The sequence below is a fragment of the Heterocephalus glaber genome, unplaced genomic scaffold (genome assembly GCF_053883595.1).
Source record: "Heterocephalus glaber isolate CG9 unplaced genomic scaffold, H.glaber_assembly_v1.0 deba00001472, whole genome shotgun sequence".
In the NCBI taxonomy this organism is placed as follows: domain Eukaryota; kingdom Metazoa; phylum Chordata; class Mammalia; order Rodentia; family Bathyergidae; genus Heterocephalus; species Heterocephalus glaber.
The window spans coordinates 29,403,141-29,417,211 of NW_028258315.1; the positions used below are offsets into that span (position 1 = coordinate 29,403,141).

Consider the following 14,071-nt stretch of genomic DNA (forward strand, 5'->3'; position numbering starts at 1 on the left):
AAAAAATTAATGTTGTTAAAAATGTATTTCAATGGCTTCAAATGAGTTTCACCATAATCATGAATAGTCTTAAAAAATTTAAAATTCATTATTAGAACAATTTTGCAAGATGATCAATAATCACAGAATGGTGCTTTTTCACCTCAATAATAAAATGTTACCAATAGTGATATTCACCCAGAACTTTTCTAGAGAAGTACCTGCCCAAGGTAGAAGAAAAGGGTAAAAACACCTCATGTGAATCTTTGAATTTCTTTACATTCCATAGAGCCCCCTTTGGCTGAGACCACACACACCTATGTCTCCTAATATGCACTGTGGGGCAGAAGAGGACCAGAGAGGCACAGATCATGAGATAATCAGAGGATCTGACCTTCAACTTCCCCAAGGCCAGGAGGCACGACTGGATTCCCAGGCTGGGTAGAATTCCCTCAGCTTACGTTTTCTACGGTATGTGTGGCTGCAAATCCAAAAACAGTGGTCCCTTAGCATCTACAGGGGTTTGGGGTGTATGGGGGTGCTTCCAGGGTGCCCTTCAGATACTGAAATCTGCAGAAGCTCAAGTTCCTTATGTAAAGTGGCACAGTGTTTGGATATTACCTATGTACATCTGTACACACTAAGTCATCTCTAGATGACTTATAATGCCTACTACAATGTCAATTCTATGTAAATAGTCATTATACTATATCACTGCACCATACTATTCAGGGAATAATGACAAGAAAAAAGACTGTACATGTTCAGTATTCATGGAACACTTTTTTGATCTACAGTTGGTTGAACCTACAGATCAAAATCTGCAGATATGGAGAGATGACTATACCACAATAGCCTGCAAGATTTTTTTTTTTTTTTTGAGATCCTGGGGATGGAACCCAAGGCCTTGTATGTGCTAGGTCAGCACTCTGGTGCTGACCCTTTCAGTCCCAGAAAAATCTCTTTGTAAGGGTTACATTCAGAGGACTGCTTCTCTACATAAGAAACTCCAGCACAGGTGCAGAGACAAAGGGCACTAAGCATCTGCTTTCAGTTTCTGGGAGGAACCAGACCAACTATGAAGGGCAGAGTGTGCCACTCGTTGTTGTCAGGGGCCACGGTCCTGCAGGAAGGATAGTGCTGCCCCATTACGGTTACCAATCTCCCTAGGGTGGGAAAATACTGGTTTTCATGTAGATTTCCCAATTTTTTTTTTAAGTGATGGAGATTGAACTTGGGGCCTCGCATGTGTTAGCCAAGCACTCTACCACTGAACTGCACCCTCAGCCCTTTTTATTTTGAGCCAGGGTCTCACTACCCTGCCCAGACTGGCCTCAAACTTGCAATCCTCCTACCTCAGCCTCCCAAGTAGCTGGAATTACAAGCAGACAGGATTACTACCACACACAGTCAAGTTTCCCAATTCTCGAGTTGCCAGCTAATGGTCAAAATGTTAAACATTACACAAACCAAATAAAACATGGTGAGACAGATGTGAGTCACTGGCTCCTGATCTGTGCCTTCTTCTCATTACTATTGATGATTCCTAAAGGTCAAGGATATGTTAACTGAGTGGCTGAGCTGACTAACTGCAAATCTAATACCTGCTTACAAACATAACTCTCTCCTTCCCCCATGCCACAGGCCACACAAATAGAAAAGGAAAATGAGTTACCTCTTTTATTTTGAAATATGCCTGGCTCTTGATTTTGGCAGCAATGGTGAGAACTCTGTTATCAAAAACAAACTGAACAAAACCCTTTAGATTAGGCCAGAATGTCAGCTGAGTGTTGCTTAAAGAAGATATGATTTTCCAGGCCATGTCAAAAGACTCTATGCAGAGTGATTCAGCAGATGTCAGGAGCTGGTAGGAGAAAAGGAAAAATATACTTTATCTCTTAATTCCAGAAACTCTGCTTGCTGTTCGTGTCTTGGTCTTCAATTCACATTGCATGGTGTCTCACCTTGGGAACCAGCACCTTCATGCAACGGAACACAGGCAGCACCTGCTCAGAAGGGAGGATGGAGAGGGTGTCCAGTGCAGACCGCAGAGTCTGAGCAGGCATCTGGATGGCAGGCAGCAAGGGCTCTGGAATGGTGCCATCTGTGGCCGGAACCAGGGTGTGGTATTTTTCCAACAGGAAGGAGAGGCAGACCCACTGATCATGGATGTACTGTGCAACCACTCTCCCCCATCCTTGGGAGGATGACTCTTCAAAGAAACTGAAGTAAGACATAAAGTTACTATGCCACACTCCCTCCAACTTGTCTCTGTTCTCATAGAGGAGAACCTGAGGCTGTGGTCTGAATGTGTTTTCCCCCTCAAACACCTTCTTTGCTCCATGGGGGCAGTCCTGGAGGGGCCAGCAAAGTGGGGTGTCTGGTCTGGGGCACAGTCCTCAGGAACTGATTCATGCTTTTCTTGTGACAGTGAGTTCTCCCTTTCAAAGAACTGCATTAGTGACCAAAGAGTAGCCTGTTACTCAACAAGGCTGGCCCTCATGTTCTCACAGCCACAGGCACCTACATGCTCTTCTGATTTTTCTGCCATTTGGTGAAGCAGCATGAATTCAAGAAGATATTGGCATCATGCTCTTAACCTTTCCAGTTTCCAGAACCATAAAACAAAATAAACTTCTTTTCTCTGAAAGTTACCTAGCTTCAAGTGTTTTGTTATAGCAATGAAAAACTAAGAGAGCAGGTATAAATGGTCACCATCAAATATCCTGTCTACCAAAAAGTAAGGCAACCCCATAAACCTCAGTTTTCCAACTACTCAGAAAGCAGGTATTTCCCCAATCTTAAATGAATCTTAAAAACTAACACAGCAAAGTCAGATTTCAACAGAAGAGATGAATAATATGGTCATACATTTTGATCCTAAATGAAGCCTCATCTCCCAAACTTCACAGCGCCATCAGCACTGCTAGGCAATCTCCTATTATCCCAATGACAACAAGACTAGATTTCCAGCCCTTAGCAACAAAGACATCTCCCACCTACCTGCTGCTCTCCATGGGGTGAGCACACTGGCCCTGCTCCTCTGCACGGGGCTTCTGCAGCGTCTGATTAAATGGAAAAGCAGATAGGAACCTGTCCATGGGCTCAGCATCAAGGGAATCCAGCTCTGGCACCGGCTGCAGGGTACTGGCCTCGCAGACTGTGGCCAAAGTAGCCATACTGACCACCTTCTGGATCTGATCACCAAGACTCAGCTCCTGCAGAGTACACAGAGCAATCTTTTATTTCACATAAGCAAGTTCCCGTCAGCAGGGACACCTCAGTGCTGGGCTATGAAATCTCATCCTCCCTTCCCTCTTGGGGCTGCTATTTGGACATTAGGGGAAAGAAAAGGAAATCTAACACATGTCGTTCAATTTTACCATGTCTCTACAGATAGGCAATGAACTGATTTAAAATGCCAACAAGAATTTGGCACTTCACATTAAAAAAAAAATCTGACCTCTTCTTCTGGCAGAGGAGTACCTAAAACTCATAGATGACTGACCAACTACGTGTGAGTAAGCACGTCCCAACCTTTTTCCTGCTCATATACAACATTCCCAGGGTGGAATCTTATTTTACTGGACACTAAAATATGCTTAAAAAAAAAGGCTCCAGGTGACCCACAATTCCTTCCATGAGCCAGACAGACCAGGGCAGAGCTGGGGCTGGGACCCACTGAGCTGGTCTGAACCCTGACCCACACTACCACCAGCAGGAGTGTGGCCATGCTACAGCTTTGTTTTCTTCTCATCTGCAAAATGGGGCCAGTCTCAGAATCTCCTCCCCAGGATTACTGTACATATTACACAGTGGGCTGCTTCATGTGAGGCACCTGGAACTCCACCTGTGGCAACACTGCGTGGCTAACTGTAACGGCCTGGGTTCACACGTAACAGACAATCAGTGATCATTAAGCAGGAAGCTGGGAGCACGGCAGGCGCCACAGTGGCTTCCACAGGTGCTGCCAGCAGCCACAGCTCTACTGGGAGGACCTTCTACCTCCCACTGCAAGCCCTTCCCACCCAAAGCCATAAATCTCTACAGACCAATTTTACAAATCAACTCTGTCCACATTAGTGTTACCTTGAGCCAAGGATGGCTCAGTGAAGTATAAAAGAAAGCCAACTTTTAAGAATGACTGTGGGATGTCTGTGCATTTATTCTACACTTGAGACACACCACATTCTTCTGTATCACTAACAGACTAACAGGGACTAGGTCTCTTATGATTCTAATGACACTAAATATAAAATTTGGACTTGCCCTTTCTGCTTCTGAGTTGCAAGGACACTGAAATGTTAGTTTATACCATCATTTCCTTTTAGACAGCTCTAGAGAAAACTACTTTACAAATTAAATTATTAAAGTAATCAAGTCATTTCTTTGTTTTTATCTGTAGCATAGACACATTAAGACTATGATTCTGTTCAACTGCATTAATACTTACCAAGTGAAAAGTGAAAATAGCTAGTGTTTACTGAGGATTTTCTACATGTCAGGGACTGCTCTAAAGATTCACCATGTGTGGGCTTGCCATAATTTTCCCATATCAACCCTATAATCCACATCCTGCAGCTGTACTAAATGGGGGACAGGGAGCTTATGTAATTTTCCCTTGGTCACATAATGGCAAGGATAAATCCAGGGTCCAAACCCAGGAAGTCTCTAAAGCCTGCACTCTTTACTGCTATCCCTTTCTGTGTGACGTTCAAGAAATACTTGCAGGTGTTAATACCTGGTGGAGACAGATACACACAAATTAGTCTCACAAAAAGAAAGATGGAAATAAGCACCATAGTGGAGGCATAAAGAGCAATAGGAACATGAATGAAAGAGTGAGCCTCTAATCCAAGAAAACCTCTAGAGAAAAGCAATTTCCAGTGGGCAACAGGGAAGGACCAGCCACACACAGGTGCACTGGAAGAAGCATGGCAGGTGCTGTCATGGAGAACCTCTATATGGTTGCCTGCAGGGTGAGGCACTGTAGAAAGGAGGAAGGACAACAGACAACAAGGGTGGAAACTGAGGCAGGAGGCTGAGCATGGAGGGCTCTGGTATCAGGCTGATGAAAGCATCCTGTATTAGACATGTGTGGGCAGAAAACCTAGTGTAAGTCCCCTATCTATATCTAAATATTTGTAAGTCTGAAATCATCACACTTCTGATACATGTTTAATAGTATGACAAGTATTGAAATCCTAATCACATAGATTATCACCTGCAGGTACAATTTTAACAAATTTCAGCACATACTTTCTATGATTTCAAGATACTGTGCATGTAACAACTGAATGTGTCTTCCCTGATACCTTATTCAACATAACAATAAACCTCGGAGTTAAGAGGATTTTACCTTTCCACTTTCCATCTCTTGAAGATGCCGCATAGATGCATTTTTCAAAGGAGAAAGTACTCTGAAGATGGAGTAGGCCCTTTTCCACCCTGCCTTCAGATGGAGGTTTGTGAGCTCAGTTAACAGCATGAGGTATAAATGGCAACGATCCAGATCTGCAACCTAAGACAGACATCAAAACACATCAGGGAGCAAGCAAGGTCCATGAATTACACATACCTGTAAGAGACAGCACAGGCAGGAAACAGCCAGTTTGTTTAAAAGTGCTAACAAGATTCAGAGGAGAGTCACTCCCCCATGAACCCTCCGCAGGCCTGTAGACTTGCTTTTCAGTACTCTATGACTTCCCACTCAGCACAGCTATGGCACATTTCACATCAAGTCATCTGTCCCCCCATACCTATTGTGAGGCCCTGTAAGGGAAAAGCTGTTTCATCAATTCCTACATAAACATCACCAATAACAACTGTAGTAACTGCCACTTGCTTTTAAAATCATGAATTCTTAGAAGCTTTCAAAGTTAAAAAAAATAAGTTTTGGGGAAGTTGAACAACTTGCCTGACACCTCCGAGCTACTACGTAGGAGGCACAGAATAAAACCCACATCTTTTTGACTAGTAAAGCCAGCTACCATAGACCTAGCTTCCATCCCACTACGCCATTCACCGGCTCTGTGACTCGGGGCAAGTTACTTGACCTCTCAGGCCTCAGAGTCTTCATCTATAGAGGGAGAAAGTGATCCCTACCCAACACAGGAGCTTTGAAAGAATTAAGTGACAGAAAGTGACAAACGGACTAGCACTTACCAGGGGCTTTAATTATCACCATGATACCAGCAGATTACTACTGTACTTGAGGCCTCCTAAGGCACACAGAAAATAACTCATTCATCTAAATCTATTTTACTGAGCACCCACCTGGCACTTCGCTGGGTGGAAATGATGTGCAAACAGAAGGGACCAGTTACAGCATGTGGTGACAAACTGAACACAGGGAAAGAGGACAGAGGAGCCAGGGAGCACCCCTGAGTTCTGGGCTTAAGACACTGCTGGTGCCTTCAGGGAAGGGATGTAGAGACACTGCAGGAGTAATGAGGGGTTCCAATTTCGACTCAGCATGGTCAATCAAACAGCTACGGGTTTTGGCACAGTAGCTCAAGATTTTAACTCAGGTGGAAGGTGGAGGGTGGGAACAGAGTATAACTGAAGCCAGGGGAACAGGGAGGGACCCGGAGGTGAGGAAAAGGGAGGAGAGGAGAGGGAGGGAGGCAAGAGGCAGTGACAAACTCCAAAGACAGACAGCAGAGAACAGATACTCCATGAAGAGAAGGAACTAAAGCCAGAGTGAAAGGCAAGTCCAAGGAGATGACATCACAGGAGCCAAAAAGAGGTAGAGGCTCAGGACTACAGGGCAAGAGAGTTAGTACAATACAGTCTGGGGCATATCCATTAGGTTTATGAGGAAGAGTCACCAACAAACTCAGTGAGAACCATCTCTATGTCACATGGGAGATAAAAGCAGATCAGAGTGGGACCAACCCCCCACACAGCAGAAATGGGGCTGGGGGTGGGTCTGAGAACACTCTTTACCCTGCTTAAATGCTTATGGAAGAATCCTAGAGGAAAAGACAGGCTGAGACTACAAGACAGAAAAGACTACAGACAGTACAAAGTCCAAGAAGAAATGAAGGCAGGACCTCCATGTATGTAGTGAATGCATACATTGCTACAAATCTGTCCTGTCCTCTGGAACTTTCCATGCCCTGGGAAGTAGACAAATGTATTATTTTGCAGATGAGGAAACTAAGGCTCAGAAGAACTATATAACTTGCCCTGGTCAGAGTAACACAGACGGAATAGGAACTAGATGACCCCACAGTTCGTGTTTCTCTTGCTTCCCAAAGCTGCTTCTAGAGAAATTATCACATGAATTTTTCTATTCAGTTTAATACAAGGACTGCCAGAGAAAAACCCAAGTGGAGGCTGAGAAGGCAAGCTCCCCAGGGACACTCACTTTCTGAAGCTCACGCATGGTTAGTCTTCTGAGGACAAACTGAGAAATACTCTCGGTGGCAGACATGATGGAGCTCTGGAGAAAAGCAGACACCTCATCTGTGGGGAAAAAGTGTTTCACTAAAATGACAAAAACAAGTTCTTTGGTTCAAAATACAGCCAACGTCCTGGAACAACTGGTTAGGCACAAGGGCAAGTCACTTACCAAAAGTCAATCCCAGTAACACAATTATCCTGCCTACTGTGGGGAAGTCTGTGACTCATCTTACAGGTTATCAGGGGTCCAGTTCTGGGCAGGATGGAAGAAGGACACAGTCCCTCACTGAGGACAATGATAAAGCCTGGACAGAATGCACATATGGGAAGGAAAGAAAGGGCAGCAGACAGATTTGGAAGGAAGCGACACTGGATGGCAGTGAGCTCACTGGCTCACTCTTCCTGGTTGCCGTGCAGACTGTAGGCAGACATGGGAGCAAGAACAAAGTGGCGGGGCCCACTGTGGTCAGAGGATGACACAGAGAGGCCTCCAGGGAGGCTGTGTGCAGGAGAACGGCCACAGGGCTGTGTGGGCTCCTGTGTGCGGCTCCTGTGGCAGCACTGACCTGAATCCCACAGACCAGGGCTGAGGAAACATATCCCACTGCCCACCTGCAGAAGGGTGGCCACACAAGATGCGTGGATGCATGCCGCCAGAGCACTGCAGGGATGTGACAGCAAAACTGAGTGAAACCAGCACCCACAAAAGCTAGTCAGAATGCAAGGCCAGAACGCCAGCAGGTCCACTGCCTGCTGAACAAAAACCCCAGTATTCTCCCCACAAGGCCTAAAGAAGACCCGGGGTCTCACACCACAGTCAAATAGCTAGAGTAAAATACAGAACCACTGGGCTAATGAAGAATCAGGAAAATCCCAAAAAGACAATCTTCAGACCACATCATGAGGAGTCATGGATAGCAGAGTGATAGAAATTGGACAATGACTTTAGAGAAGCTTTTATAAAAATGCTTCCACGAGCAATCAGAAACACACCTGAAGGAAAGGGAACAACAGACGCTCTCAGCAGATAAACAGAACATAGACAGAAAAACCAAACAGGCATCTGATAAGCAAGATGCAAACTTACTGAAATGAACGAGGGGAGACATAAATAGAGTCAATAAAGTTAAAAATAAATCGCTAAAAAATGCAATCTGAAAATCAAGAGAAAAATAATTGAAAAAAAAATGAACAGAGCTTCAGATCCATGTAGGATAATAACAAAGATCTAATACTAGTGCCATAAGAGACCCAAAAGGACAAGAGAAAGACTGCAAAGATGAAAGAGTATCTGAGTGAAAAAATGCATGAAAACTTTCCAAAATTTGGTAACAGATATAATTTCTCTCACTGCTGAGACAAAAATACCCGACACCCAAAGTTAAAGGGGGAAAGGTTCATTTGGCTTACAGACTGTAGAGGTTTCAGTCCATAATTAGCTGGCTCCAAGGCAGGGTGGCAGAGGGCTAACAGTTCATGGTGGCAAAAGAGAGCAAAAGCAACAAGGGAAGGAGGAAGGGACTCTCAGTGGCATCTTCTGCCCTTTTTATCTTATGCAGATTACTTTCCTCAGGTAGCACTCACACCAGCAATGCTAGTGCCTTTGAGTCTAGCATTGCACCATGAATCAATTCCAGAAAAAGCTCCACCTATGACTGCATGAGGCTTTGGGAGGGGACATCAAGACACAAGCCATAACACTATGCATTCAAGAAGCTTAGAGAATTCCAAAAAAGATAAGCTCCCAAAAATTCATGCCCAGACTCAGCATAACCAAACTGCTAAACACTGACGATGGAGACACAATTTTGAAAGCAGAGACAAATACAATACCAAGGAAGACTCAATTACTAGAGTTCTGATGGGAAACTTAGAAGGCCAGATACAAGCAGTAAGACAGGTCTACACAGTCTGGTAAAAAAAATAGGGTGAATATTAAAAAAAAAAAATTTTAATTAAAAAAAGACTGCCAATAGCATCCCTGAAATACTCCCCCTTGCTTTAAACACACTTATTCTATTATTCTTGCCACTTTCTGAAGCAGTTCTGGAAGTCCTCTTTTGTTTCTTTAGTTGTGCTATCATAGCTACTTGCATGTCCTGAATCCGCTCAAAACATTTCCCCTTCATGGTCATTTTGACACTGGGGAAGAGTCAGAAGTTGACGGTGCCAGATCCAGTGAGTAAACAGGATGAGTATGCACTATTACAGATTTACAAGCTGACCTTCCAGTGGATGGCAGGAGGCAGTAACACTCACTAAATTTGTGATCACACCTCATAAAGATACTCATGAAACAGGACTTACAGAACTGTTTCAGAGTAGCAGGAAAGATGGAGTAGGTGTATTTGAAATAAGAGGGAGTAATTTAAGGGGGATTAATGACAATATGTTGCTTACTATAATACATTTTAATGTAAACATTCATTGTATATTTTGATCATACCTTAGAAACTACTGATCCATCAAGCCAGAATTTTATATCTAGCTAAAGTATCCTTTAGATATGAAGGTGAAACAAAGACTTTCTCAGATGAAGGAAAACTAACAGAATTCACTGTCAACAAATGTGTTCGAGAAGAAATTCTAAAGGAAGAGTTTCAAACAAAAGGGCTATAAGCACCTAGGGAAATCTGGAACATCAAGAACAACAGGAAAGCAGAAGAGATCTGAGAACCCTGATAAATATGACAGGCTCTTTTCCTCTGGGCTCTTTAAAATGTTTGACAGCTGAAAACAAAGGTTATAATGTTGTCTAACAGGGTATGTTATCCATAAGAACAAGTAGAACATTTAACACCATGCCCCTGAAACACCCCTCTGCATTCCCAAAACTCTGCCAAGACAAAGGAACACTGCTAACTGGGCAAACTAGTGCTATCTGCAGAGCCTGCCCTCCTGCCTGTATACTATATAGGCTAAAAAGGCTGGTCATACAATGGAACAAGGTGAACCTATAATGTCACTGCTCTGTAGTTTAATCTATTCCCTGCCTTGGGTAACTGGGTGTGGAACAGAGCACTATGGAGTGTTGTAGTTCAGCCCACTGCCACTGGACACTCCTGTATTTCCTGGTGAATTCTCACCCAGTCCATCACCACTGGGCCTCCTGAGTGTTGCTGTTAAGTACTCAGCCCTCATGGGCATCTGCCAACTGGCACTGTTGAGGAGCATGTGCTCCTTGGGGACCTTCTGAGTAGTGCTGTGGGTCCCTGAGTAGTGCTTATGGTGGACCTTTCCTGTTACTAAGTATCAATTAATCCTGTTAGTATGCCCTAAGTAATTTGTGGGTCAAAAGGAAAATGAGTTGACATTTTGAATTGGAAATGCAACATATCAATATATGGATGAGTTCAATCCCTAGTACCAAAAAGAAAAATATACATATACATACACACACACACACACACACACACACACACACACACACACATATTATATGGATGCAGTTAAAGCAGAGCTTAGAGGAAAATTCATGACATTAATGTTATTTTGGAAAGCAGGAGGGTCTACGGGTGCAGCTCAGTAGCACATGCACAAGGCCTTAGGTTCTATTCCCAGCATCACAAAAGAAATAAAATTGCACAGAAAACAAAAAAGGTCTAAAATAACTAGTCTCAGCTTCAACATTAACACAAAAAGGCAAAATAAATCTGTAAATCAAAAAGCAAGCGGAAAGAAGCAGAGTAGATATCAATGAAATTAAAAAGAAAAAACAATGAAACTAAAAGCTAGTTCTGTGAAAGGGTCAATAAAATAATAACTACTAGCGAGTCTTGAGAGAGAGGAAAAAGGACAAATTACCACTAGGAACACAAATGGAGATGTAACTACAAACACTGCAGGCATGAAAAGAATTAGAGAAACCTACAGACAGCTCTAGAAATGAAAGTGCCCCTATTCACAGATGACATGATTGTCTACCAAGAACATCCTAAAAAACCTATGAAAAAGCTCTAAGAACTAAGTCCTTTAACAAGGTCACAGGATACTCCATCAACATACAAAAGTCAATCAAATTTCTCTATACTAGCAACATACAGGAGAAAACTCAAGCTTAAAAATTCACAATAGCCTTTCCTCCAACAAAAATATGTGGATCTAAATCTAACAAAACCTATGTAAGATCTGTATGCTAAAAACTATAAAACTATGATGAAGAAATCAAAGACAACATACATAAGCGAAGACACATAATGTCCATGCAGTAAAAGCCCCAACACAATAAAGTGACTTTCTATAAAATAATCTACAGATTTAATCCAATTCTAGCAGAATTTTTTTTTTTGTAGATAGAAACAAGCTGACTATAAAATGTACAAGAGGAGGTAAAGAAATTAGATCTGTTGAAAAGTTTTGACTCAGAAGAATAAATTTGAAGCTGAATGTGGTAGCACACACTTGTAATCTCAGCACTCTGGGAGGCTGAGGCAGGAGGATCCTAAATTCAAGCCCAGTCTGGGTAATTTAGCAATGCAGAGAGACCCTGTCTCAAAATTTAAAAAGGGCTGGGGATGTAGCTCAGTGCAGAGGCCCTGGGTTCTATCCCCAGGACTGCAAATAAATAAAAAGACAGATAAATAGGAACCATACTTATGGATTTATAGTAACCAAGACAATGTGGCATTGGTGCAGAGATGAAGAGAACAGAGCAGACTCTAGAAACAGACTCACACATGTACAGCCAACTATCTGTGAACTGCTGAGGTGTCACTCACCTAACACTCAATCTCCCACTAAAAGTATACAGTCCGGTGGTTTCTGCCAGAGGCACCCATACATGCAGCTATCATCACAGCCAAATCAGAACATGTCATCACCACAAAGCTAAACTCCTGGGCTGGGGATTTAGCTCAGTGGTTCCTCTGCCTGCCTCACAAGTGCAAGGTCCTGAGTTTGATCCCTGGTACCAAAACAAAACAAACAAACACACAAAAGGCCAAACTCCCAATCATCACCCCTCCATTCTCACTTCCTTCCAGCTCTAAGTAATACTCCCTGTCTTTTAGGGTCTACAGCGAAAACCCTCTCCTGAAAGTCAACCCTCTTAGGCCAGGGCAGCGAAGCTGTACACACACTCTCCTCAGCACCTTCCTCCCTCTTGGAATTGTTCCCCTGCCCTTGAGCCCCAGCCTCCCAGCTGTCCCTCAGCCAATTCTCAGCAGGGCTATTCCAGAGAGGCCCCTCCTCCTAGAGACCCCTGCTGTGTGTCACAGGTCCTTCCTTCAACTTTCAACCCTCACAGTCCACCGTTGAGCACACACCACATGCACACAGCTACCTGCAAAGACCATTTTGCATCATCCTATAGAGATGAATGTGCACACACCCTAGGAAGTCCCATTTCGTTCCCAAGGTGGGCACCTACCTTGGAGTGGCTCAGACACGAGGCACCGGAAAACAGGAGAATGTGTCCACAGCAGCACCGTACACAACAGGAATAAACCAAACACGAGCCAACATCCAGCATAAAGGGACCCAACACACTGTGCTGTGGTTGGTCAATGGAACATCCCACAACATGAAAGAATCTTAGCAGTATGTGGAGTGGATTTCTTTCAGGAAGACATATTTTTCTAAAGCCCGAAAGCAAGAAAACTAAATAACACATTGCTCGGTTCATCATGAATGGTCAACTGATCTGGTGTCAAGAATGCAAAGTGGGAAGGCGAGTGTCCTCTATAGCTGGCATTGGGAAACTGGATATGCACACGCAGAAAACAAAACTGAACACACAAAAACCAACTCGAAATGGATTAGAAGCTTAAGTGTAAGCATGAAACCATCAAGCTGCTAGAACACATCAGAAAAAAGCTTAACTTTGGTCTTGGCAATGACTGTTTTGGATATGACAACAAAAGTAAAAACAAGTGAGATTTTATCAAACCAGAAAGCCACTGCGCAGAAAAGGAAACAACAGAATGAAAAGTCACACCACACCACAGAATGGTAGGAGATGGCCAAAAGATTCAAGGTTTCAGTTCCATAAATTAAGTAAGTTCTGGAGATCTACTCTTGGCAGACGGCCTGATTGCTACTGTGTTATACACTTAAAATGTGAAAATGGCAGATCTTCACAAAGTGCTCTTCTCACAAGTAGTAACAGTAACAGAAATGACAGGAAATTTTGGGAGGTGATGGATATGCCACGGCCTTGACAGTGCTGACAGTTTCATAGGATAGACTTATCCCCAAACTCATCAAGTTGTACACATTTAGTACGCACAGCTTTTTAATGTGTCAATCATACTTCAATAAAGTACTTTAAAAAAATCCATGCTGTTAAAGAATATCTATATATGTGGCAAAAACCCTTTTCTAAAATTCATGAAAATGAAAAAGATGAAATCAACAAGGAAGCAACAAGAGGGACTGAGGAGTAGCAGGTAGGTAAGTTTCTAGGTGGGGGAGTTCGAGTACAGGTGTGTCATCAGTTTGCATCAGAACACAGGAAACCACCACACCTCCTTCTGTTTATATCAAATAATATAATTTTTAATATGTTCACAACAGGGCCATGCATGCATGACTGTCCCATGCCACCCATGCCCCATGCATGACTGTGCCATGCCGCCAGTAGGAGAGTCATGCGTGAACCACTGATTATACAAGCCAGCAGGAACATGTTAAAGGCACTTGTGACCCAGTCCTGCACTGCTGAGTATGGTAATATTCAGGACATGTC

The 14,071-nt window shown here is 43.3% G+C and overlaps 1 protein-coding gene across 12 annotated transcripts in view; it reads right to left on the reverse strand.

Moving 5' to 3' along the window:
* Positions 1 to 14,071, reverse strand: part of Tarbp1 (tRNA guanosine 2 -O-methyltransferase TARBP1) — a 64,804-nt gene that overhangs the window by 25,169 nt on the left and 25,564 nt on the right. For all 12 annotated transcript variants that reach the window (XR_015439426.1, XR_002398266.2, XR_015439427.1 and 9 more), the window contains 5 exons: positions 7,352 to 7,449; positions 5,339 to 5,500; positions 2,983 to 3,197; positions 1,944 to 2,202; positions 1,655 to 1,843 (listed from right to left, as the gene is read on the reverse strand). Coding sequence is in view for 9 of the 12 variants with exons in the window: in XM_021266400.2 (XP_021122059.1) it covers positions 1,655 to 1,843; positions 1,944 to 2,202; positions 2,983 to 3,197; positions 5,339 to 5,500; positions 7,352 to 7,449 (923 nt within the window). In the remaining 3 variants the exon portion in view is untranslated. The remainder of the gene's footprint in view (positions 1 to 1,654; positions 1,844 to 1,943; positions 2,203 to 2,982; positions 3,198 to 5,338; positions 5,501 to 7,351; positions 7,450 to 14,071) is intronic.